At 39.2% G+C, this 27549-nt stretch overlaps 2 protein-coding genes and 1 pseudogene across 2 annotated transcripts in view; 2 read left to right on the top strand and 1 right to left on the bottom strand.

Annotated features, from left to right (window-relative positions):
- The window catches only part of LOC144705382 (kinesin-like protein KIN-14R), a 28233-nt gene extending 11229 nt beyond the window's left edge, over positions 1-17004 (top strand). Inside the window, exon 4 of the mRNA XM_078578014.1 lies at positions 16769-17004. Coding sequence (XP_078434140.1) covers positions 16769-17004 — 236 coding nt within the window. The remainder of the gene's footprint in view (positions 1-16768) is intronic.
- Positions 16855-17164, bottom strand: LOC144706221 (18S ribosomal RNA; annotated as a pseudogene).
- A 3376-nt stretch (positions 17165-20540) lies between these two features.
- Positions 20541-22756, top strand: LOC144705706 (uncharacterized). Its single transcript, XM_078578481.1, has 3 exons — positions 20541-20824; positions 21389-21507; positions 22543-22756. Exons 1-3 carry the CDS (start codon positions 20737-20739, stop codon positions 22642-22644), a joined length of 309 nt encoding a protein of 102 aa, XP_078434607.1. The 5' UTR covers positions 20541-20736; the 3' UTR covers positions 22645-22756.
- Positions 22757-27549: the final 4793 nt, after the last annotated feature.

The following is a 27549-nucleotide window of genomic DNA, read 5'->3' as shown; positions in this document are numbered from 1 at the left end:
ATAAAAAACAATTACCTAGTCATCCATTTTTAATTGAGTGTTTATTCGAATCAGAACAATGTAAGTCTTTTGTCAGGTTTTTCCTTTTTGGAAACAAAAAAATTATTTCTATTTTCCCATTGATTTTCCTCCTGGTCAAAGAAACACTGACTCGATATTTGTAATGCCTGAATTTCCTACATAATATTTCAACTAAAGTTTAAAACTTATCATCCAACTAGGAGATACAATACCAATCAATAAACTTATTCTTTAGAATGTATGCTTTTTTCATTGGAAACATAGAGATATTGTTGAAAGAGCCTTCACATTGTTTCATCACCAAGAAATGCAAAACAATTGGAATAAAGCTATGGAGACATCTGGAATTCTTGTCAGCATTAGAATAACATATATTCCTAGAAAAATAACTAATTAATGACATTCGTAAATCCATTGCTGATTAATGTGAGTTTAGAAGGTTTAAATATTCATAATATCCATATCATAGGCTATATACACATCCAAAACCAGGATAATAAATTACAAAAAACTAGTTTTCTCAAAAATAATTAACTACATGGTGAACACATATCTCCCTCTAGATGTATTAATATTATGCTCAAGTTAATACCACATGGTGGGTGATTAGGAAAAGATTCGCAAAAACGTCCAAATAAAATCAAGAAAAGGATGGACATGAGTACAAATACAAGAAAAGGATGGTTAAAATATTAACTAAGAATAAAGATACTTCATGGCCACACCTTGTGTTAAATAGTTCTGGGGTCTCTTTTTGGGTTTGCTTCTGAATAATTTTTCTATTTCAGATATTATCTTAATATTTTTAATATTTCTGTTTCTAGAAGGTCATCGTTTTGGACTAGCCAAGGAATGGGGGATGCCCACAGTGGGAGGGCATCTGGTCGGGATGGTGATGTTATTTTGGATAGAACGATATCCATTATGCAGCCGCTAACCAAGGCCATAACTAAGTTTATTCATTTTCGTAAGACCTTGCCCCAGTTTATAGATTTCACTTATTGGTTCACGTGTGTACTGATGTGTTGGAAATGCCATGGGTTTAATTCTCTGCTTGTATCTTCTTGAGAAGGTTGTAGGGAGTGCCTTATCATGTTTCAAAGACTGAAATGTGGGAAAATAAATAAGCACAACCATATTCCAACACAAAACCCATTTTTGTAGAAACAATGGCGAACAACTAGTCGGCCCTTTTATTTTTATACTTGATAGCATCAATATTTAACTTTCGCCACTTAGTTTTCAGCCTCTTCGAATTGTGGCAGCAGGGGAACTTAAAGTTTGGTTATCAATAGCCAATTGATACTGATAATTAATTGAGGAAACCTTCTCTGGGAAGGAAGTTTAGGCATGGGTTGTTCAAATTTTTTTATGGTTATAAATAACACAGCGCCCACACATGATAAGAAAAAGGGTTTTCTCTGTATCAAATTTTTAACGAGCAATGCGGTATGATGGAGTGGGAAAATGACTATCTTTAACAGCTAGATGAGGAGATCCACTCTGAATCTCAAAACTTATCTTTCCTTTTCAACGTCTCCTCTCGTGCTCATATCATTGTCACACATGGTACATACTTAATTTTCTGCATTGATTCTTCTTGGAGGACCTTAACTCATCAGATCTCTATATATTGTAGTGCAGACCTAAATGAACACCAAATTGGGCGAATATCTCTGCTTTCATGGAACATTTATCAAACATTATCATCAGATAGCTGATGGTATCGTTTGTATTTAGTTAAAATATATATTAATAATTTGAATAGGAGGGTTATGAATATTTGGAATCCACGGTTTCCTTGTTTATTCCACGCCTCGGGAGCCTTAATAATTTTACTAGAAGCTAGACAACATAGACAAACTATATTTTTTAGGTGTAAATTTTAGTTTCTTAATTTAATTCTCCGTGATAATCTTCAAAATAGGCAATATGACCTGACTTAAGATTGTACTACTAATAGTGTATTTAAGGTAATTACACTAACACTGTTCTTTAATGTCCGTACCAAATACAAGGGCAGCCATAATAAGCAATAAGACTTCAATTGTTGGTTTATATTTCCTCCCTAAAATGACCATAGTTAGAGGTCATTATGAAAATTTCTACCAGGTCTCCTAACATGCGGAAACACATGTTTGACTCTTTGATGTGGGATACGAGAATGGAGCCCGTGAAATTGATAAATTAACACAATTATATTGTTAATCACATGTTCCTTGAGGGTGATCTGAATTCGGTTTAATCCTATAGAAAGGGACTAAGTTGATGGATTAGGTGTTTAAAAAGACATTTTAATAATACTTAAGATATTCCTTACTTAATAGAAATAGGAGATTTGAAATGCTCGACCAAAGCCTAATACCAGAAATTCTAAAGTAAACAATTGCTCAGAGCAAATTAACCATTATCATGAACCACAATTATTTCAAAGTTAAGGTGTCACAGTACCTCAGAGGTGGGAGCCAATTGCTTGAATGTTCTGATGTTGGATGGCCTTGATTGATGTTGATCTGCAGCTCCACGAGCGGACGCAGATAACGAGAGGAGAAGGTGGGAAGCGGATAAAAGGGGATTTGATGGGCACGAGAAGATGTTGATGTGTAATGTGAAAGGGGTGGAGATCCAGTGTGAAAAATGATTTACAAATTGTATGGAATAAGGCGTGGGAATTGATGAAGTTAAGAAGAAGGGAGACAACGAGAACTTGTTGGAAATGATGGGTGAAATGAAGGAGTGTATTCAATAATGGGGATGAAGGGGATACGATGATAGGCGAATGATGGAGAGGATAAAGTATGGAGAAACGAAAAGAATGATCCCAGGAGGAATTGCAAGATATCATTCTTTTCACATTAATTCACAAGCAAAATTGTCCATACAAGTAGGCTCATGGCCCTTTTCAAGGAAAAGAAACATTGCAGTTTCAAATAAAATAAACTGCCAATTCAAAATGGTGGTTTAAGAGAAAGTAGTAGAAATAATGGTGATTCACGTAGAGAAAGTTGTGGGGAAAGATGAGGGAGAGAGACTGGAGGAAAGTCAATTTGGAAGTATTAAAATAGAGAGAGAGAGAGAATTAGAGAGGGAAGAGACCGTGGAATAGTCAACAATAGTGGGCAGTTAAGAGGGTGAGAGAATGAATAGAAAGATAGAGAAGAAGTGGAGAAGAAAAGTCAAAGAAAGGAGTTGAGTGAGGAGAGAGAAAAAATAACATGAGAGAGGAGAAGAAAAGTGAATGAAGGGGGCTGAGTGAGGAGAGAAAAAATAACGTGAGAGACGGAGAAGAAAAGTCGAAGAAGGGGGTTGAGGGAGGAGAGAGAGAAAGAACGTGAGAGAGAGAGAGATAAAATAAAAGAGAGAAGAGAGAGAGAGAAATGCTTAGCTATTTCCCCTCACTCTTTTTTCCATCTATAGAAGGCAGTTCAATGTTGTAACAAACATGATAAACTGCACGAAAGGTCTATGGACAGATAGCCTGATTGACCGTTCCACATTCTAAACTTCAGGTGGTTCTTTTCGATATGTTTATAAATAGTATTATATCTGAACATGAAGATCTTTATAGTTATATTCAGAGGAAGAAAATACAGCAATGGTTTTGCGCCTTAACTTAAAGAATTGTATCATTATCATAGTTTTTGAATATTTATATGGTACATATGAGTATGAGAGTATGTTGAAATATGAGTAGGAGAGTATGTTTAAATATGAGCATATATATTAAAAGAAATATTTTGTCTGGAAAAAATCATATATTTGCTCTATAACTTCCAAAACCTTTTTAATTAATCGGCATATTCGTCGGACAAGTTATTTTATGGGCATGTCAGAAATTTGGCAGAAAACATAGAGTATTTAAGTTAGCTCAAAGATTGTCTTTATAGAGAAATGATTATTGAATGAGTACTTTATCCAAATCAAAATCTAAATTAACCCTTTTCTAATGATAAGATCTTACATAGAGTCAATTAATTTATGATAGCTCTATAATATTCAAGTTCATTTTATAATTACTAACTTATTGTTGAGTTCTACACCCCTACATCTGGAGGCAAACTTGAAAACAATCTGCAGTGGAAGACTGATAAGCCTAAAAATGCACGTAAAGATGTCGTTGATTTTTGATTTAGACTTATACAATAAAATTTATAATTTCCCTTAATCACTAAATATAGAATACAGACCAAGTAAGGGGTCGAACCACAAGGAGGCAACAAATGAGAATTTTAATCCAATTTCAATGAATTAACTCAAAGATGATTTAATTTTGCAATTAATAAATCTTAATTATCCTTAATAATGTTTTTAATTAATCAAAATCAAGTAAGACTTAAATTTGATTTTAAATATTTCGATCAGAAAGCTCAAGATAGGAATATTTCAATTTTAAAATCAGATTAATTCAGATTATTAATTTCCCAATTATTATCAAATTTTAAGACAATTTCTATGAATTAAAATTGGGAATTAAAGAATCAAGAAAGGGATTTTTAAATTGGACTTCAAGATGGATGAATTTTCAAATCAAATTTAATTTTTAGGTTTTTTATATATTAAGGATCCCTCCTGTGTCCTTCCTGGCCAATTGCTTGGGAGAGCCTCCAAAAGTGTTTTTTGCCCTTTTCCAGACCTCCGTTTAAAGATCTAATGTCTGGATTGTAGAGGGAGAAAAGACAATCCTACCTTCAAAATTTCAGCCCAATCTGACATCTAGATCTCAAGATATCAAGGTTTTAGTGATGATAAATCTAGGCCGTTGGATCGTTTTATCTCTCCTCCAAGAAACTTGGAAATGGCGTTTTCTGATTGGTTGCCATATTCTTTCTCGTTTTCTGCTTCCTCGGATCGCATTCAGAGGCTTCGTTGTCCGCTTCGGCCGCCCATAATGGTTGGAGATTGATTAGCCTTTTTCAATGGCTATAGAGAAGCCACGTCACCCTGTATATAAAAAAAATAAAAATAAAATAAAATAAAAAGGCCAGCCGCAATTTTTTAATCACGTGCGCCGCAGCCGCAATGTTTGACTTTTCTTTTTTTTTTATAAAAGAAGGGCGGTGAGCTTACCTTAAAATAATAATAAAAAGACTCGCTCTCTCTCTTTTAAATATATTCAAATCGTATAGCCGCAATGTTTGACTATTCTTCTCTCTTATTATTAATAATAATTATCCACTCATTCGCCCGAATTTCGGGCGAATGACGTGGATGCCCTTTAATATATAAAAAATATATCATAAAATTCCAAATAAATTAAATATGTGTTATTTAAATATGTAAAAATCATTTCTTGGCTATATAATGGTCAAACAATTATATAAAAATACGGAAAAATTCCAGAAAAATCATGAAAACACTTACCAACATTTAGCCAAGTATTTAAAGCCCTGTAAAAAATATTTCTTCACTGAAATGAGGTTAAATTCCATGTAAAAAATGATAAAAAATCAGAAATAATAATAAAATGAAAGGGTAATTGATTTATCTTTATTTTAATATGATAACATGCAAATATACTCATTAAAACACATAAATATAATATAAAATTCATTAATTAATCATGTTAATTGGCAAGTTTTCATACCCCCCACTTAAATCATTGCTAGTCCCTTAGCAATGTATCGTTATTTCTTTAGATGACTTCTTCATCCATCAATACTCATTCATCTGCATGAAGTGTTAGAATTATCAATAACATGCTGAAACGAAACTCTCCTCGACGATTTGGATTTCACCTTGTCAAGAATATGGGTGCCGTCCTCTTGGTTTTGGGTAGAGCTAATGAAATGAATAGAAAGATGTAGTTCTCTCCAGGTATTACACTATGATCCAGAATGTTCCTCACTGCGCTCTTCAAGTGGTGGACCTCTCTCCTCTCATATCAAGATCACTCTCTTCCGGGTAGCGGCTACTTGTGTTAAAATTCTCCACTAAGTTTCCTCCAACTATAAGATGAAACCTAGACATTCTCCGCCTCCCAGTTTAGCACGGAATATCAAATAGTGTGATGGCATGGGTCAGAGAAAAAGAATGAACAAAAGATAGCATGCTCAAAGGGGAAAAGATGGATTTTGAATGAAAGGTGTATCAAGGATATATCATTTCAGGTTGCCTTCTCCCAGACGTGGTTAAAGGAACGCTGCTTTTATAAAACTAGGAATTTCCGATTCTAGGAAGGGATTCTCCGGTTATGATATTTACTTTTAGGTTTTTGTACCTTTTCTTTTCTTGCTATTACGCTTAGCTTTGCTTCTCTTTTGGGATACGCGAAGGCGCTTGCGAGTCCTCTTTCTTTCTTGCCAGAACCTTTCTAACACTTCGCGTTACCTCGCCGTGACCTAGCCGCCAGCACTTCACTTATATATAAATAAAGCGGGACAGAGGTTCTGCAAGAAAGAAATAGAAAGAAAGAAATCATGAGTAATGCCCTTACTAGATTCAATAACTTGAAACAAAAGTAATGTACTAACAATGCCTATCACAAAAATACCCAATTTTTTTTATTTTTTATTTCCTCATATTTTGCTTGAACTTGAGGATTTTTCTTTTCTTCTTCTTCTCCTTTTTTTTTGTAAGGGATAAAGAAAATACTAAAAATTGTGAAAGAGAAAACAGAATGGAATTATCATTGACTCTAATAAGGGCATTATTTAAAATCATTGAAGAGAAGAAGAGGTAATAAGAAGTTGAAGAGCGAAATTAGACAGAAATGGTGATAGAGATGGGATAAAGGTGATCCCATGGAAAGGGAGATAGAATGGCTTGGGAGATGGCTACCATCCATGAAAGGCTGTTTGGTTAGAGAAAAGTTCAAGAAAGTGGATAGGTATATGGCTCATGGTTGAACACATGGAATGACATATGGTATAACAAATGTAATGTTATAGTGGAATTGCATGGTAAGGTAGATGGAGAATCAAGAAAAGGAAATTCTGTGCTTAAAGACTTGGAGAAATGCATATCTTCCACCCTATAGTGAGATTGACTTAATAAAAGAAAAACATTCAAGTAGGATCGGCTCAGTGAATGGTGGCGCGGTGTGGGTCCTCAATTCACTCAACTCTCTGGCATTTTGAATCATAGTGCTTCAATCCTTTGATTTTCCTATCCCCTACACACCCACTAGACACCCTAGCCATTTGGAAATTGACTCCCATATTATCCAAAATCAAGGTTTGTTTAATTTTTGCATGATCATGATCCGCTATAAAAAGGCAAACTTCCCTACATGTAATTCAAATTCATGGATGAAGGAGGTCTCCTAAATGTGGATTTTCAATTATACATGGAATTTATATGACAAAAACCAAACAAAGGTTTGCAATCCTAAGTACATGAAATGTTCTCCCCCCCCCACTAAATTATGCAATGTCCTCAATGCATGGGAACGGATCATAAATACAATTCAGAATTGCAAACCTGCTTAGGCGTGATCTTTGAATTTCTTTGAAGAACTTACTAATGATGAGTCGACATCTCGTTATCATGTGTGCGATATGTGCTTCTTCTTCTCTTTATTCCTGTAAAACTAAAAACCAAAGGCAAAACAAAATAGCAATCTAGGGAAATAGGTTAGTTCCCATAAAGTGAAATCAAAGAAAAATGCAAATAAAGAAAGAAAAAAAAAATGGAGAGCTAGATAAATTGAAAGTCATACAAATGGCTCTATGATGAACTTTGGAATCCATAATTCCTTATGCGATATTGTCTTAAATGGTTCTAAGATGGATTTGGGAATCCACACTTTTCTCCCCTTATTTTGGGTTGAAATACCTTTTGTGCTCGTCGACATATATCGCTTAGGGATCCATCTTTGGTGCTCATACATCCATTGATTCCCTATATACTCACTCCTATGATCCGCATATCTCCTTCTTATGTCAAAATCTGCAATCTTCCTTTCATTTATGCATCTATTTTCCTTCTTCAGTAAGGCAGCAAAATTTTTAGTCAATGATTCATTCTCCATTTTTAACTTTTCTAACCTTTCATGCATCTCACTCTTTTGATCATTTAATTTCTTCATATCATTTCTCAAGTGGAGATTAACTATTTTAAAGCAAAATGTCCCACTTGAGATGATATGCATGATGGTTTACAGAAATTTTGAGACGGTGGACTAATGGATGATAATGGTGAATCATCTGTTTTAGGAAAAGAACTAGGTTGAGAAGATAAATCATCTACCACTGTTTCTTCCTTAGGAATGTAATCCTCAAAGTGTACACTTTTGCAATTAGAAATATCTAAACTAAGGGACACAACATTATCTTCTTTTCTAAGGATTACCTCTCCCTCCTCAATATCAATCATAGATCTAGCTGTTTTCAAGAAAGATCTACAAAGAAATAAGGGGGTTTTGTTTGATTTTCCTTCAAGGATCACAAAATCAGATCTGAAACGAAACCCCTCTATATCAATGCAAATATTGGAGATTTTTTCTTTAGAAGCTATCTGAACTCCATCATCAAAACAAACAACATCAGAAGAGGGAATGACCTTTTGTATAGGGTGTCTCACAAACATAGAATAAGGTATGATATTCAGATTGAAACCAAGATCTATAACGACATTTTTGAATTTTGTTCCTCCAGTTTCACATGTAATTTTGTACTCTCTTTGTTCCAACGACTTCTTATATAAGTTCCTTCTCCTAGAAGGTTTTCCTACAGGTTTTTCTAATGTGATTTGAGGGTTTTTGAGTGTTGGCTCTCCTATTTTATCCCCTAATTGGACTAATTCTCCACTACTGTCTTTGTTTACAATGTCTCCTATAGGTCCTTGACATTTATCATTCTCTATTTTTGTAATTCTTTCATTGAACTCCATCATATGATCCTTCACTTGATACATCATGGATATCGTAGTTTGGACAACCGGAACTATTTGAGAATGATCAGGGATAGGAGCATTAATAGGTGAGTCATTGGCTTTTGGAGAGCTTGACCTAGTAGGGGTATTAGTAGTTGCGGTATTAATTTGGGAGAAACTACTCACATCCATAATATATGGACTTATGGCTATAGGAGATTGTGGCTTCTGATATCTAGGAAAATTTAGAGGATCCTGAAATTCAAAATTAGGGTTTTCAAAAGATTCACTTTTCCTTTCCTCAAGGCCCGTCAAGCTTTCCCTAGGATCATCTCTATGATTCCTATAAGAATTTTCCTTAAGTGCAAGGTATTCTTCAAAACTTGGTGGCTCATAAAATTCTCTAAGTTTCCTACGAGCAGTATTTTCATGCGAATCTAAAGGATATGTAGGAAATTCCATCATTTCTCTAATAGTTTCACGATGCGTACCTTGTCCAGTGAATGTACTGCTTGTTGGACTTCTATTTATGTTCCATTTTCTCCTTTTAGAAGATCTTCCCTTTCTGTAATATCAGAGGGTGAGAATGAAAAATAAAAGTAAAAAAAATTACCTCAATGGATGTGTAGAAATCCCAATTGTGATGACCACCTTCTTTGGTAACACAAACACTCAAGAAAAGATTAGTATACGTTAATCAAAAAATAAATAAACAAATCTCCGATATTTTATTTTAAAATTCCAATCTCTGATAGTTGTTTTGGGGACAAGCCAGATTATCTCAACAAGAAAATCACAACAAAAGAAAGATAATTGATAAATTTGGGATTCCCACTATTTGTTTTGATCACTAAAAATATATGAAAAATTAAAATCAATTCAAGAATGTATAAAAAATAATTTATCACTAAATATAATATTCTTGTTGAATAATTTAAAATTCCAACCGTGCCTCCCTGGCAACGGCGCCAATTGATAAGCCTAAAAATACATGTAAAGATGTCATTGATTTTTGATTTAGACTTATACAATAAAATTTATAATTTCCCTTAATCACTAAATATAGAATACCGAGCAAGTAAGGGGTCGAACCACAGGGAGGCAACAAATGAGAATTTTTATCCAACTTCAATGAATTAACTCAAAGATGATTTAATTTTGCAATTAATAAATCTTAATTATCCTTAATAATGTTTTTAATTAATCAAAATCAAGTAAGACTTAAATTTGATTTTAAATATTTCGGTCAGAAAGCTCAAGATAGGAATATTTTAATTTTAAAATCAGATTAATTCAGATTATTAATTTCCCAATTATTATAAAATTTTAAGACAATTTCTATGAACTAAAATTGGGAATTAAATAATCAAGAAAGGGATTTTTAAATTGGACTCCAAGATAGATGAATTTTCGATTAAAATTTTATTTTTATGTTTTTTATATATTAAATTAAATTCCTAAAAAATAAAAATCGAAATATAGAGAGAGAAACTAAACAAATTAACCTAGAGAGAGAAAGTGATGAATTTGGGGAAAAGATAAAATCCGACCCTAAATTAAAAATCAAATGGAGCAGAAATGTTTTAAATTGATTTAGAATTAAGGATCAAAAATCAGATCTTGAATCGGAATCAAAATGAAGTGCTAATTTCATTCAAAACAAACTTCTAGGGCATGTACATTTCGCCCGTGCCTTGGCGTTTTAGAATTGTTCAAGAAGAAGATTGAAATACAAATCAGAGACTTACAAATTTGAGTTCAGAACTAAGATCTGTCGACTTCAAGAATCCCTCCTGTGCCCCTCCTGGCCAATTGCTTGGGGGAGAGCATCCAAAAGTGTTTTTCGCCCTTTTCCAGACCTCCATTTATAGATCCAACCGTCTGGATTGTTGAGGGAGAAAAGACAATCCTACCCTCAAAATTTCAGCCCAATCTGACATCTAGATCTCAAGATATCAAGGTTTTAGTGATGATAAATCTAGGCCGTTGGATCGTTTTATCTCTCCTCCAAGAAACTTGGAAATGGCGTTTTCTGATTGGTTGCAATATTCTTTCTCGTTTTCTGCTTCCTCGGATCGCATTCAGAGGCTTCGTTGTCCGCTTCGGCCGCCCATAATGGTTGGAGATTGATTAGCCTTTTTCAATGGCTATAGAGAAGCCACGTCACCTTGTATATAAAAAAAATAAAAAAATAAAAAATAAAAAAAACAAGGCCAGCGGCAATTTTTTAATCACGTGCGCCGCAGCCGCAATGTTTGACTTTTCTTTTTTTTTTATAAAAGAAGGGCGGTGAGCTTACCTTAAAATAATAATAAAAAGACTCGCTCTCTCTCTTTTAAATATATTCAAATCGTATAGCCGCAATGTTTGACTATTCTTCTCTCTCTTTTTAAATATACTTAAATCGTATAGCCTCAATGTTTGACTATTCTTCTCTCTTATTATTAATAATAATTATCCACTCGTTCGCCCGAATTTCGGGCGAATGACGTGGATGCCCTTTAATATATAAAAAATATATCATAAAATTCCAAATAAATTAAATATGTGTTATTTAAATATGTAAAAATCATTTCTTGGCTATATAATGGTCAAAAAATTATATAAAAATATGGAAAAATTCCAGAAAAATCATGAAAACACTTACCAACCTTTAGCCATGTATTTAAAGCCCTGTAAAAAATATTTATTCACTGAAATGAGGTTACATTCCATGTAAAAAACGATAAAAAATCAGAAATAATAATAAAATGAAAGGGTAATTGATTTATCTTTATTTTAATATGATAACATGTAAATATACTCATTAAAACACATAAATATAATATAAAATTCATTAATTAATCATGTTAATTGGCAAGTTATCAAAGACTTTAAAGGAATCAAAACTTCATGGATAAAACATTGAAATGAAGCACCTGTGCCCGGACCACATCCAAGGTTTCTTTGGTCCTTAAGTGAGACGAGTCAGGTTGCTCAGTTTTTCAGTCTCTTAATGTATCCACGCATTCCATGGCATGTTAATTGTCGTCCTTCATGTTGACGAGCTGCAGTCACCCTTTGTCATCATCCTTGCACCATCCCGATTGCATCGGGAGAGGAGAGGAGGTGTGGGAAGAAGGGACAAGAAAGGGATGTCCCTTGAACAATTCTTGTCTAGGTGAAGTTCGTTCAGGGCCTTACCCAATTTATTATAAGCGGATATTTTTCATAAAACCCCCAAACATAAGTATTACAGAATCCATGTCGTGAACATGATGATTCCATGTCGTGGAAGACGTATTACAGAATCATAACGGCATCAACAAAAATATGAAAGGAAGCACATGTGCACGGATCAAATCCATGATTTATTGGATCCTCGAGCAAGACTAGTCGATCTGCTCAAATGTGCAGCCTACAAATGTATCCATGTGATCCTCAGCACGTTGAATTTCCTCATCCACCTTGGTGAGCTCCATTCAACCTACGTCGTTGTTAATATGATGTCTCAATTGTAATAGGAATGGAGAGGAAGCATGGACAGAAAGGAGGAGGGGAAGGCTCCTGAACAATTCCACGTTGGGTGAATTTTGTTCAAGGCATTCCCCTATTTATAATAAGTGGGTACTTTCATAAAAGCCCAAAACTTACTTATATCTTCAAATGTCCAAAAGATCATTTCATGTGACCCTCTAGGCCCATGTATTCGTCTAGTTAACGGCTCTTGTGGCCAAATAACCTTTTTTACCCTTCAAAATTAATTAACTATATCATCATATAGATTAATCAATGCCTCATCAATTTAACGCATGGAAATTTCCTGTTATCGATTAGTGTGTACATATAGTCCCTCATCCACTTGACGCTCTTAACTGTCAAACCCTAATTAGTCATCCAAGTTAGAACTGATGCATTTGGAAGAGAACTCTTCTCCAATATTTCATTACCTTGGCCAAGGACTTCACCGCATCATCATCCTTGAGTTATCACCTCCTATACCAAGAGTGTACGATCCCATCTTGACCATTTAATCATCTTCCTGAACCTTTTGACACACCCAAACTATGATTGTTAGCAATGCCATGACTAGAGACTCTTAGGTCATAGTCAAAGTACAGCTTCCCCATCTTTGTCGTCTCAAGTCTAAGGACCACTTACACAATTATAATGTGAATCAAGTTGATTAGTAGTTTTGTATAAGACCTTTTAATGATTCATAAGATGAACGTGTAATGTTAGTATCTATGTGGAATGTCTCCACACTAATGGTTAGGAGACCAGCCATACTCATTATATGAGTGACGATAGATATTGTTATTCCATTCAGATACTTCAATGTCCTTCTCGAGCACCATTTGAATATGAATATTTACAATATATGCTTAAAGACTAGTGATCTCTGTATTACGATCTCACCATAATTCATGAAGTGTGATCATGTATTCATGGATTTCATTATGAGCATCACATGTGCACTACAATGAATATGTTCTATTGACAAACAGGGTACGGGGTATGAAATGTGTGATTGTCTTGCTAGCCACATATATTTCCATCAGTGACCATTAGATTGAGGGTTGAGAGAGGGTCTCTCTCTCTCGAGACTTAAGGTGTAAGCTACCTCCTCGTCACAAGAAGAAGACGACAACGAATACTGTTTTGGCGACATCTTAGCACGTCTCAGGTTGTGAAAAACGAAGAGGGGTTAGGAGATTCAAGAAGGTTCCATAAAGGGTGCAGGAAGACGAAGATCCACAACAACGTAGAAAATAAGACAAGGGGAAAGCACAATGAGGTTAGGGTGCAGCATTCAGAACCCCCATTTTTCCAAATCAGGTCAGGTTCAGTATCTTGCTAACTCAATCTTGATGAAACCTAGTTAATGAACATCTTAAACTAAAAAAAAATATTTCAATTGGAAGTTGAAGTTGGATTCTGTCATATTTTAGAAGATCATTCGCTTTAAGGTATTTTATCATTTACTCAGTATCTCAAATATCTCATAAAATATTAATTATAAAAATAGTAGAAAAAATTTATTATTTAATAAATCTCTTGCCTCTACCGTTCACTATTTCTTTAAAGCTTTATCACTTTTTTTTACTAATTACTTATCTTCCACCCTTTCACCATCTTCATTATTATCATTTTCATTTAATATCCATGATATTATCTTATTTCCCTGACCCTCACTAAGGTATTAGAGCTGTCTTTAATGGTTTGTCCTAGTGGAGACAACCTCACTCCTACTTTATTTTATTTGATTTAGTAAAATCAAATCGACAATGACATTAAAAATAAACTCTAATTTTCCTCTGGTAGTGCCCTTGCCTCATATAACTCAGAGGACTTATTCTTTGCGTAGTTCAATAATATAGGAAGGAAACCTCGTTCTCGCGAGTTACTGCTACCACAAACGACGAACTCTTTTGCCTACCTCTATCTTCGCGGAAACTAAAGCTCTCATTTACAGTTGAGTAATCGTTCGAGTAAGTCTTGAATGAGCCCCTCGAAAGCTTGATTTATGAAAAAGATCTCATTTTGGTTCGGCGTCTCCGAGCTGTATATCCTCGTCTAACTTCGGGGAGGCGGGGCGATTGAGCAACTCAAGTGAACCGAACTTAGTTTTTGGGATAAAAGGGAGAAGGTTGTGAAGGTGGCCTCGTTATCCACACATCTGGTCGGCAGGGGTGATTATATCACCACCTTGGTTTTCATGAGCGTTGGCAGGTCCTGGAGAGCCCGTTAAGGGCGCTAGCGCATAGCACGGGGTGATCATCACCACCTGCACATCACATCTCGGCACAATGGAACGTGTAACCCGCCTGCTGTCCAAGTCAACCACTCAATTTCCTGTCATCCATAGCGCCTAACAGAACGTGGCAGCAAAGGACAACCCACCCATACGACAGCCAGCGGGGAGGATGGCACTACTGGCAAAGACCGTCTGGCAAAAACGCTGTTGGCGCGAAGTGTGGTAGGTCTGCGCTGGGGGAGCAACGCATAGGTTCCGAAGGAAAGGGAGCCGTGACAGTGGAAGAGCCAGGGGAGGCCGGGTTTTGAATCTTTTGGTACCTACCATGAAATTTATAGACACTATTTAATAGTAAGAAGTGTCAAAAAAGAAATAAGTTCTATATACATTCAAACCACTATTGGTCATATTTATTTTTATCGAGAAATAGAAGAAGCGATACAAGGATTTTATCAAGCCTACTCGTATCCTAGCTAAACTAATTAATTAGGGGAGACTCATGAGAATTGGAGCTTTAATGATATCATAATTCCTGAATTTTTATGTGAATCAAGATTGAGGAAAGGAAGTTTTTGAATCACTGACTCAGACCCAGCCCAAGAAATAAACTCAGTGCCCATGGATAGTTTCGACATCAAAAACAACAAAAACAAAAGCAAACATTAGGTAGGATTTGAAATGCTAACCAAGCGTCCCCATGGGTTCTATACCCGATTCATAAGCTTAGCATACAGCCGATCATGAATATTGGACTATTATATATTGGTGTGCTGTGAGGTTTTCTGAAAGATAATTCAGATAACCTTCGGAACCTATCTACTCCCATGCCTTTCTTGGTCGGACCAACCCAATCGGCGATTTACGACAAGTCTTTCTGAATTTTAAGAGCGAGAAGCGGAACAAAAATCAAGCTTTCTTTATCGATAACCAATCCATTTTCAAATTTAGTTGGGAGACTTTACCCAAGAAATGGGTACATGAAATGGAAAGATCGGAACATGGGAATAGATCTGATACAAATACGGACTACCCATTTAAATTGTTGTTCTTCTCAAATTTCATACCTATACACGGGTTCAAGTTTTGATTGATATTTGCGGAGTTGATCATCCCTCTCGAAAATGAAGATTTGAAGTGGTCCATAATTTACTGAGTACTCCTTTCCCGCTGCTAAGGTTCAACATCTGAACTAAAGAAAATGATTGTTTTTTCATCAGCGCCCCTTTTTTTCGGGTACTAAGAGTCCTCTCACTACCAACCAGCAAACATTATCTCGCTGGGTCTTGCCGGTATCAACAACGATAAAAAAAAACAACCAAAACAATAACTAACTATGGCTCTTGGCCCAGAAAACGTCCTAGGCGTAGGGGAGATCTGAGCAACACGGAACGCCTAGACAAGCCCGTAGCAGTAAGTAGATCGAGAGGTCGTTCCGCCCCTTGTCCCCAAAGATGGGTAATATGTTCTCATACAATGTGTTGCTCCAACTTAATTCTATAGTGCGTAGCTGGCGAGCGATCCCAGTCCGCGACAAAGAACAAGACAGCAAGCGAGTGTACCTTTGTTCGCTTCTTCTCCACCAAGCACTGTTTTTTTTCTTGTTGGTTCTGATTCTCTAATTCAAGATATTCTTTTTTATTAGATCGTAGATTAAGATCATTTCCGTTGATGTTTTTATTTGGACTAATTTTGGTATTTCTATGAATGTTTAAAAGAAGAAATTGGATTGGTATAATCCATGGTTTAAGCTTATATGCATCATAAAAATAACCAAGATTCCAAATTCTGGGAATAACCAAGATTCCAGATTTGATATGGGACAATATAGCCTTTCTTTATTCATTCCCATCCAATCAAAAAGTTTTTTTCTTTTATTGGGTGGTTTTGTTTTTTGATGAATCGTGAGAGGATAAATATCTTTATTATAAATTTTTGGATAATTATGAGTTCCAGCTTTAGTATTTTTATTGATCTTGGTACCAATTTGCATATTAGTCCAGGTATCAATATTGATATTTTTTCTAAAACAAAATTGGAGAATTCTACAATCAAAGTATTTTCTACCCAAATTTTTTTCTCCATATAGACTAGATTCTTCTCCTAGATAATCACTAATATCTATACCTACTAGTGCATAAAATGATTCAGGTTTCTGTGTTTTTTGTGTATTGAAATTATATCAAATTTTTGGGTCCTTAGCCGATGCTTATTCCTCAGATAACATCATTGCTTCTTCTCCAAGAAAAGAAGTTCAGGACCCGTGGGCCTTCTACCTCCACGCGGCATTGCTCCGTCAGGCTTTCGCCCATTGCGAAAAATTCCCCACTGCTGCCTCCCGTAGGAGTCTGGGCCGTGTCTCAGTCCCAGAGTGGCTGATCATCCTCTCGGACCAGCTACTGATCATCGCCTTGGTATGCTATTACCTCACCAACTAGCTAATCAGACGCAAGCCCCTCCTTGGGCGGATTCCTCCTTTTGCTCCTCAGCCTACGGGGCATTAGCAACCATTTCCAGTTGTTGTTCCCCTCCCAAGGGCAGGTTCTTACGCGTTACTCACTCGTCCGCCATACAAAAAAATCATTCTCCTGTAATACACTTTAGATCGAAATACTTTTACCTTACCGATTCTAACAATTTTGACTTTTTCAGTTTAAAGTAAAATTGTTACAAATTTTTTTTTAATTATATATAGAGATATGTTTTAAAAAGTAGTCCAGCTTCTTAATTGGCATTAACCCTAGATTCGTCCCCCCGATATGATAAATCAATCATTATTTTATACTCGAGCTCATCGCGTACTATTTGCTTCTAACCCCCGAAATTAGGTCCCTAGTAAATCAGAATCACCACTCTCGTCAGTTGCTCCTAAAGTAGCGCCTGCCTTTAGATTGATACACAGTTGAGGTTCTGCAATAAAAATGAACACTACAGGTGTGGGAGCGATCCTGGTCAGGGAAGGCTAAGACGGCGCCTTGCATATGGGTAGCAAGAGGGCGCTTATGCCTCCGTCGGCCCTTATGGGGAAGGGCCCAGCCTAATAGGGACAGCACACCCCCTACTTTAAGCGCACCTCTGTATCGACTGAATGACTCTATCTAAGGGTGACGTCGGTGGAACCGGTGAACAGATTTCCTAGCAGCAAGGGAATCTGGGACAAAGGGCTCGTAGTACCCCTTCCTTCAGAAACTTTTCTTCGCTTCGGTAGTTAATCACCTAAGGGGGGCAGGCTTCCATACCCATACCAAAACTGTGTTAGGCAGACGGTGGACTCTTTTTTTAAGGAAGGGAAGAAGGGGCCTAAGCACGGCATCTGCCATACTCTTGAGTGAGATTCTTGCAGAACCTTCGGAATATGTCACTCACTCACACACTACACACTACACTATATTATATCTTTATATAGTATACAAAATATACCATCAATAAATTCTGAATTGGGGATACATCTGTATTCTTGACATACTTAAACGAATTCCATTATGGGTATCAAACCAATACCGATTCATACAAGCAAAATCTTCTAATCGATAATTGGGCCAAAGAAACAATTTTAATTTCATTAATTTGTTTTTATTTGGATCTGTATTAAAATGCTTGTCCTTTTTCAAAAACTGTCCACAGTTCCTTATGTCGTTTTCATTGAAAAAGATTAGATTTCTATATACGTCTACAACATTTCCCTTCCAGGAATTCAAACAAATTAGAATTCTCAACTCTCTACGACGTCTAATAGATCATTGATCTGGGGGAAAAGGAACCGTCTACAAGGGAAGCTAGACATCAAGGTTGTGGCTTGATGAGGATATCTAAGCTGACACGCCGGAGTTGGCTGCTAGCACAACAGGGTGGTGCCTTGCCGCACCGCAAGCGTACGCGTAGTAGAGTTTGTGGTGGTGCTTCAGGATTCCAATGTACTGCGTCCAAGATCAGAACGAGTTTGCCGGAACCTGTTTTTCTGGACATACGGTTCCCGTGGAAGATCAAGTTGGTGAGCCGTGTGATGGGAAACCTCCCGCACGGTTCGTAGAGCACTGAAGACGAATGAGAGGTTAACCACGCAAGGGAAGCTAGCTCGATTCGCAAATTGGTCCGACTCGTAATTCACTTCTGACCCCGTGTTCGATAGCCCGACCGTAGTGATGTTAGTTGTGGTTACATCCATAAGTAGCTTGGTCCATCTTTATTCCATTTCATATATGTCCGAGGATCTGCATAGCCCTCGATTTATGTGTTATTTATCCATTCCTACTTTTTTTATGCCAATGTTGGTGACTGGAGATAACTCTCTTCAATTATTCCTGGGATTGAAGAGAGTTATAATGCATGAAATTCATGAAATGATGTGCTACCCAAATATGGTCATGCCAAGATGTAGATTAACCAATTACCATTACTTACCAACTACAATAATGTGGAAAAAAGTTTCCATGGATTATTATGTGTTTCCCAATTATGGTCATGGTAAGATGTGGATGTTGCAATTACCAATTACAATGATCTTTCTCTATACTTCAAAAATATACCAATTAACCTGGGAGTGAATGAAATGCACTGGGTTTAAGAGGTGAGATTTAGTGCCTGGAAATCCTATCCATTCAAGGCAGAGTGGGGCTGGCCAAGCGATGTTTATGGTACATATCCGATTTGGAATGATAGGTGCGCATTATTTGGCCATTAATATTCCGTGTAGCTCCACAACACAGCTTCGTAGTTTCATAGTCCAGCTCAAATCTGATCATCCCACAATACCTCGAAAGTTTCACGAGGCCTCGACATCTTCTAGCCCTGGGAATCAAAGCGTCTCGCAGTGGAGTTTTTTAATTGGCGAATGACGCTGTGAGAAATCCACATTACAAATCGTCCTAATTGTTCTTCATTGGAAGAGAATATGGCCTCGGCGCGGCTCCTCTCCGGCGCCACCCAACGGTCGATGCGGCCCACAGGATCGGTCCATGGGCTTGATCGGGGGGCCACCCGCTCGACAAAAGGTCTGGTCGCAGCGACAGACGATGGCGCGCCGGAGAGGAGGAAGGAGGAGGAGGAGGAGGAGGAGAAAGCGCAGAATTGGGTTTTCCCAAGTCTCGGCACGCTCAACTCGCTCATGGCCGGGCTCTGCGCCCGCCGAGCGCTGCAGCTCTACGCGGGCATGGTCCGCCGCGGCTCGGCCCCCAACCAGCTGACCATGGCGGCGATGGCCAAGGCCCTCGCCGCGGCCGGCGAACCCCCCGCCACGAGGCTGCGCCTGTTCCGCTGCATGGGCCGGCTCCACGGGCTCGCCCCCACCGCCGTCGTCTACAACGCGGTCATCCACCAGCTCTGCCGGCGGGGCGACGTGCCCGCGGCGGAGCGCGCCTGGGCCGAGATGGCCGGGCGGGGCGTCGAGCCCAACGCGGCCACCTTCACCATCCTGCTGGACGCGCACGCCAAGAACGGGGACATGGGCCGGGCCCGGGGGGTGTTCGCCGAGATGCGCGCCCGCGGTTCGGCCCCCGACGCGGTGGCCTACACCGCCCTCCTCGACGTGTACCTCAAGCGGGGGGACCTGGCGGCGGCGCGGCGAGTGCGCCGAGAGATGCGCGAGGCGGGCGTGGCGGAGACCGCCGCCACGCTCTGCGCCGTGGTGGACGGGCTCTGCAGGCTCGGCAAGACCCGCCAGGCCGTGGAGATGGTGCTGGGGGAGGAGGGCCACGCGGCCACGCGCCAGGCCCTCTACGCGGCGCTCATCCGGGGACTCTACGCCGACGCGCAGGACTTCAAGGCCGGGCGCGTCTTCTTGCGCATGAGGGGGGCCGGCCTCGTCCCCGATGCCGCCACGTATGCCCTTCTCCGGCGCGGCCAGTGCCGGCTCGGCCGTCCGATCAACGCCTCCGCCTTGCTCGCCGACATGCTCAAAAACGGAACGACGGAACACAACGCTAGGAACGGAACGGGCCGGTGGGATTAAGCGACCAAGGCTTTCTTCCCGTTCCCGTTCCCGTTCCCGTTCCGAGTCAGAACGGATGACGAGTGAGAATAAGGAACCGTTATCCGTCTCGAGTCTCGATGATTGACCAGATCGCTGGTATATATTTCACCCACCGTAATTTGAACTTTCCGTATATACAAGGGGAAACAGAGGTTGTGGAGGACGGGGAGAGGCTTGGCGGAGGGGGGGGAGATCGCCGGAGATGGACAAGGGAGACAAAGTCGTCGGCGCTCCCTCGTCGGGTAAATTATCCTGCACCAAGTTCTTCGACGCGCTGGGGTTCTGCTACTGTGAGTTCCTCTTCTTCCCGGCCAAGTAATTTATCTTTGTTCGGAAACAATTTCCGGTCGAGTATTTGAATCCTCATCGGAATTGTCCTGCGTGCAATTCTTCGACGCGCTAGGATGGTGCTCTACTGTGAGTTAAACGTTCCTCTCATCCGAAACAAGTCTCTTTGGCGGAGTATTCGAGCTGTATCCAATTAATGGCAGAGTATTCAGAACAATCCTGCTCACCATCTCCTCCGCCTATTTTTTTTAAAAAAATCAGAAACCGCACTATCCAATCCTAGATAGCTTCAAAAAATTTAGAGGCTCAAAGGCACATATTTAAAGCTTTTGACGAGGACTTTCAGATAATTTGGCCGATTCGCTCGCTTGGCCTTTTCTACTTGCCTTTTTGGCAGTTGCATTTACCATTGATTTCTCTGAATTCTAGTTCCGAAATTCAATAATACACCATTAATTGGTGAGAAAACCTGTGGATGATTTCTATTGATACCTTTTTCAAAAAATAATTCCTATGCGATGTATTCAATATGATCAATCTTCTCTTTTTTTTTTTTATCTTCACAGCTCCAGTCCACCAGATGCAGCAATACTACAGACGAGGAGAATTTGATACCTGCTTCGAGAAATGGAATGTTCTCTTTGACTGTTTGAAACTGAAGACAAAGAAACCCTCTGAAGTTCAGGTTAGTCAAGAACCAATAATGAAATGGTTATCGTTTGGAAGCTCGCGTGGGAATGGGGGATGGTTTATTTTCTGCATATCTACTTTTTTGTTGGATCTATTCTCAGGAATTTTAATATTGAGGCCTCCTGCAGTAAAACCTTGATATTTATAAAAAAACCCTATTTTAAAACCCTATTCTCAGGAATTAACCTTGATATTTTCTTCATATCTACTTTTTTGTTGGATCTATTCTCAGGAATTTTAATATTGAGGCCTCCTGCAGTAAAACCTTGATATTTATAAAAAAACCCTATTATAAAAAAACCCTATTTTGAAATTTTGTATCTAGTGTTTTGTCGAGTACTTTCACATCCAATCCGTTCGGCTTTCTCCTTGAAATCACTCGGATGGGGTTATATAACTAGAAAAACGGTATCCTAAAAGGTCGAAATTTTTTTGATGATGCCTATTCACATGGGTCTTGCTCTTCTGCGTTGGTTTCATAGTCCTAAAAGGTATTTTATGAGCACTTTGGATTGGATATTTTGTACTTTGGTTTTGGTGATGGGATGTGATTTCCCTGGGGGAGATGTCACATTAGTTGCTGAAAGAATAGAAAACGACCTGGATCTCCTTCTTGAATTCAAGATTTTCCAAGAATAGTAATCTTCCAAGAAAACACTAGACAATCGAAGAATTTGGAGAGAGAGATCACGGTATTGTGGAATGAGGAGAGATCAACGAACGATAGGGAAGGGAATGGAGGTAGAAGAAAGGACAAGCCAGATGGGCCTTGTCCGTCTCTGGCAGCAAGAGGATCTCCCGGCGGGCCTGAGCTCTGACTCCCAAGCAAAAGTGCCGCAGTACCCATTATACTTATAGGTGGGTCGTGCCCAACTATCTCCTCACACGTGGCCTGAGGAGCTCGGTGTGATGTCTCTTTTCTGCTTCTTCCTCTTCTTCATGGATGTCTGGGGCAGTCCCGTATCATGCTTATATATGTCGTCTTTGATGGTTGATGATGGAATTTCTGTTTTATATCATCTTTATACAGGAAATTCTGGAATCACGAGAGAGTTCCAAGTCGCATATATGGTCTTTTCGATCTGTGGACGAGGCCTCCACCCACTGGAAAAAGACATATGGTTCTTCTTAGTTTTTTAAGGTAAAGCCATTTATGATATTATTTAATGCAGTATTTGTGGGCAAAAATTGGCCCCATATTAAAATGGGTTTGGATATTAGGCCCAGTCGGCTCTTCCATTGCATCTCCTGCTTCTAAAATTTAGTGCTCACCCTTCTGAAGGGAGAGCCATGGCTATTCTCTGATAGAAAAATATCATTAATACAAATGACAACAATACCTCTCTCTGGGGTTAGGGCCGTATCAGTATCTCCTCGGACAGTCTCTTTGGCAATCTAGGTGATGTCGACGACCCAAAATGTCGACAGAAAATGAAATAAAGAGCAGAGATTGTGTGAATGGTCTTGACAAAAATTGATAATAATTTAGAATCATAAAAAGAATTGGGAGGGCAAAAATTGGACGTGCACTGCTGGAATAAGACGTTCTAAACAATAAGTTTGTAATTCAGTCTGTGCTTAGATAATCCGTCTCATTTCTGTCTAGGGGATAATAGTAATGAAAATTTATATGGAATAAAGAAATAACATATTCCTGAATTTTAGGAAACAAGGCCAAATGTTTCATCCGTAAATTTGTTTTCATAATAGATAAATGGGATACAATGCTTGCCTTGAAACCCAAAAATGCATGGAATCAAGATATAAGATTTTCAAGAATTTTAACCAAAAAAAAAAGCGAATAAAAATATGTTGTTATGTGTCTGCGAAAATTCGCATAATTTATTTTTAAGGTGGAAGAATCTGAAATGCTAATAAGATATTACAAAATAAGAGATCAAGAAAATCAACATTGTCCGAATAATGTTTTCGGATCTAGATTTTGATGATGGTAAACATTTAAAGGTAAAAAGAGAAATCATGTTTAAATTTTTGACGGCAGAGAATAAAAGCTGAAGATTCAAGAAACCAACTTACGGTTTGTATTGTTTTCCCAGATCAGGTAATTTAATCTTCAACCATGTACCAATATGTGCCCTTGGAAAACTGTATCAAAAGGCCATTCAATTCTGTGGTAAACTCGAAGATGAGGGGACAGGGACAATATTCATAGGAATATCATCCTCAAAATACTCCTCTATTCTATCATTTCTTAATTCTCATGTCATTTCCTATTTTCTTTTAATGGTGTAAGTGCCTTTTTAGTTTCAAATGGAAACGCATGTTTATGATTTTTAAGTAGAGGATGGATTGCTGGATCATGGATTGATATATGAATGTAGAAGGTTTAATTGATAAATGATGGATGGATGGATGGATAATGGGACCATTGGTGGATGAATGATGGATATATCGGTGGATAATGGCATATTGATTGATAATAATGGATAAATGGTGACTGTATGGATCATGGACAGATAAATGGTTGATGATTGGATGAATTTACAACTCAGGGGATGCATTGATAAATGAAGGGAGGATGGACAGTGGATGAAAGGACCATGGATGGATGGATATACAGAATCATGATTGGATGATTGATGAATGCATTGGTTGATGATGGGAGGATGGATTGATTAATGATTGAGGGATGAATGGTTGATGGATCACGGATGAATATATTGAATGGTTGGTGCGTGGATGGATGGACGAATGGATGAAGGATAATGAATAGTCCGGGGGATGGTGGATAGACTAGGGACAGAAGGATGATGGATAGACTAGGGACAGATAGATGATGGATAGCTCATAGATGTGTGGATGGAGATGAATGGATGGATGGTTCGGTAGTGATGAACTCATCATTATGGATGATTTTGAATTTGATTTATTCACTTAGAAATTAATTTTAGCTATGGGAGGAAATCAGGACAGTCAAGGAAGGAGAAATGGTCTCCATACATGATCTCCTCAACGTGATATCCATTTCTAAGGCAGAAGAACCCTTTTGGTTTTTCAAGGAGAAGCCATCCATATCCAATGTTTTTTAGTACATTTTTGTCTGAAAAGAGGGTTTATTACTATTATCTTATCTATGAACCTAGAAATTTTAGAATCTTTTTTTCCATCCAGGATTTAGATGTGGTCATGTTCCTGGAAAATATCTGCCAGTCATCGCCATTGGGTCAGTTTATCAACCGAATTCATCATGGTAAGCCGTTAAAGGCTAGCCGAGCACTGTAATTCTCAAGGAAGTGTCTCCATCTCCATGCATCCTTTGAGTTGGAGGCTCTAGAGGCGTGACCTGGCTCCATTTGATTTGAATGTTTTTTCATGCCACTTGTTCTCTGACAAAACGAAAATCAAATTCTATGAGTTTAGTTCTGGCATGAAACACTAGATTTTTGGCAAGATACATTTCTCCAATATTATCAATGTTGGGTTCTAGATGCCTAGATCTAGATGAAAAAATTGAAACGACACGCAGCGAAAGACTTTTGTGGAATCAAACATCATCATTTAAACCATGAAACAAAGTACCTTTGCACGTATCGTATAATTGATTTATTGGATCCTGGAGCGAGACGAGTTGAGCTGCTCACGTGTGCAGCCTTTAGACATATCCACGAGATCCTCGACATGTCAAATCTCCTCCTCCATGACAAGTCGCATTCTACCTCCAGCGTCGTCGTTACACCATTCTAATTGCATCGGGCATGGGGAGGGGGTGCGGGAAGAGAGAAGAAGGGGAAGCACCCTGAACAATTCTGGCCTAGGTGAATTTCGTTCATGGCCTTCCACTATTTATACTAAGTGGTTAGTTTTTATAAAACCCCCAAAACTATGTATATCTTCCAACGTCTAAAAGACCATTTGCGTGTGACCCTCTAGGCCAATGTATAAGTCTAGCTAATGACTCTAGTGGCCCAATAACCTTTATCAGTCTAGTTAATGACTCTAGTCCACAGCTTGACAGGACGCATGATATCCACGGCGCACATGGGAGTCCTTGCAAAACGAGAAGAACTTCACCCTTTCCATATGTCCCATAGTAAGTAATCTATGGTGATGTGTAGGATGGGGCTCTGTTTGAAGCGTGTTGGCAGGAGAAACAGCTTGCCAAAACACTCAGACGGGGTCAGTGAAATATCATGGAGTGTGCACTAGTGGTTTGTGCTTTGAGGCCAACAATATAGGGCTGCCTCCCTATGGAAGAAAAGTTGTTCCATAGTCTCAACCTATGGTGATGCGGGACGACAGTGGCAATACGAACTGAAAGAGTGACCTATACGGATTACTCGATCATCAGTCGGGAGGCCACGATGTTGGAGTCTCTAGAGGAAAAAGGAGATGTGTGTGGAGAGTTTTGAATGCTAGATGAGGCAACCCAAGTGCTGGATGGGGGATTTCACATCGAAATGCTCCCAACAAGATCTGCTAGAGTAGGCTCCATCGAATGTGAGCGTCCAAATGGCATAGTCGGGAGTGGTCCGAGTGGATTCTCTAGACTTGGGTTACTATAGCTAAAGGGAGGCCGTGCTGCTCCCATAGGTGTTGTGTGTTGCCCATGGGGAGCTGGGCCACTTTGAGTCATAGCCGATGTGGTACAAAGTGCGAATGGCAAGTTAAAGGCTCGATCACATGCCAAATGTCAAACTAGGCACTAATCACACCTCGCCCAACCTGCCAACGTGTGACCTGGGCTACCTAGTGCCAGTGCATCTGCCATGTCCGCCATCTCCAATGGCCCCGGATATCCATCTCTTGACGGGCCCACTCACCATACTTGGTAGAAACAAAACATCACCATAGGGTATGTGTGGTATCCATACGCCATACAAGCTTCTTCAGAAGAATGTCTTGGACGTCTAGGAGGCGTCTGATCCCTAAACCCCCCTCGGCCGTCGGTCGACATGCTTTCTCCCATGGAACCCGATGATAACGACTCTCTCCATTGAGGTGACCGGACCATGAGAAACGTGCGCATAGTCATTCGACTAAGCAGAGGACTATGCGAGAGAATGAGTGGACCACAAGGGTGTGCACTAGGATACTCATAAGGTTTAGGGCTTAGGATTTAGGGTTTAGGGATTAGGGTTTATGGTTTAGGGTTTAGGGTTTAGGGTTTAGCGTTTAGGGTTTAGGGTTTAGCGTTTAGGGTTTAGGGTTTAGGGTTTAGGGTTTTTTTTATTGGCAAAAATCACTGTGCTTGGTATTGCCAACGTTGTGGTTGTGCTCGTAGACCGATCCATCCATGCCCTGGACGCCACCTGGGGGGATTTTATTTATAAAGTGAAGTGTTTATCAATCTTAATTACGCTGGGATCCCACTCGTCCACGCCCATGTGCAGGAAAGGAAAAGATACATATGTGATACCTGGCAGGTGCTCGGAGAAGTGCTCGCGTCGATGTCTCACCGAAGCCCCCTTAGTGACAATGATGGAGCAGTAGTAGGTTGTCCTCGCCTCCGATAAGTGGTAAGGAGGAAGTGCATGGCGAGACTCCATTCGAGGTGGGCGTCGTCCACCACGCAAGCGTGAGTAGGCGAAAGGATGAGCTCTTCCCCGTCGAGTGTTCCACGCAATCCGCCAATCCCGCGAGGCTGCCGAGGAGTGTATGCAACGCGTTTGGAGGGTGGGCAAGCCGAGACGGTCAACGCGATAGCAGCCCCTAGCTGTCGTAGGGAGTGCCTGCCAAGAAAGAAAAAGAGAAGAAGGGGTTTGTGTGTGTACCGCGTGGTTGGCGAGGGCATCTGCTGTCTGTTGCCTTCTCGCAGTTGATGACGAATGCTGGTTGTGCGAGGATGGCACCGCATGATTGCCTACCATATTCGATGTAGTCGCCACTGGGAGCATGTACCTGCACGAAGCATGTCAACTAACACTTGTGAGTCCAATTCTACGACGATATTATCAAGGTTTTGTTCTTCGCAGAGGAGTAAACCATCCCGTATCGTCGTAGCTTCGGCTATTGTGTTAGTTTGTACACCATAGAAAGAGAAGAAAGCAAAAAGAATACTCCTTGTATGGTCGCAGAG

The sequence above is a fragment of the Wolffia australiana genome, chromosome 7 (genome assembly GCF_029677425.1).
Source record: "Wolffia australiana isolate 7733 chromosome 7, ASM2967742v1".
In the NCBI taxonomy this organism is placed as follows: domain Eukaryota; kingdom Viridiplantae; phylum Streptophyta; class Magnoliopsida; order Alismatales; family Araceae; genus Wolffia; species Wolffia australiana.
The sequence above is the reverse complement of the archived record's forward strand: the minus strand, read 5'-3'. Positions and strand labels throughout refer to the sequence as shown.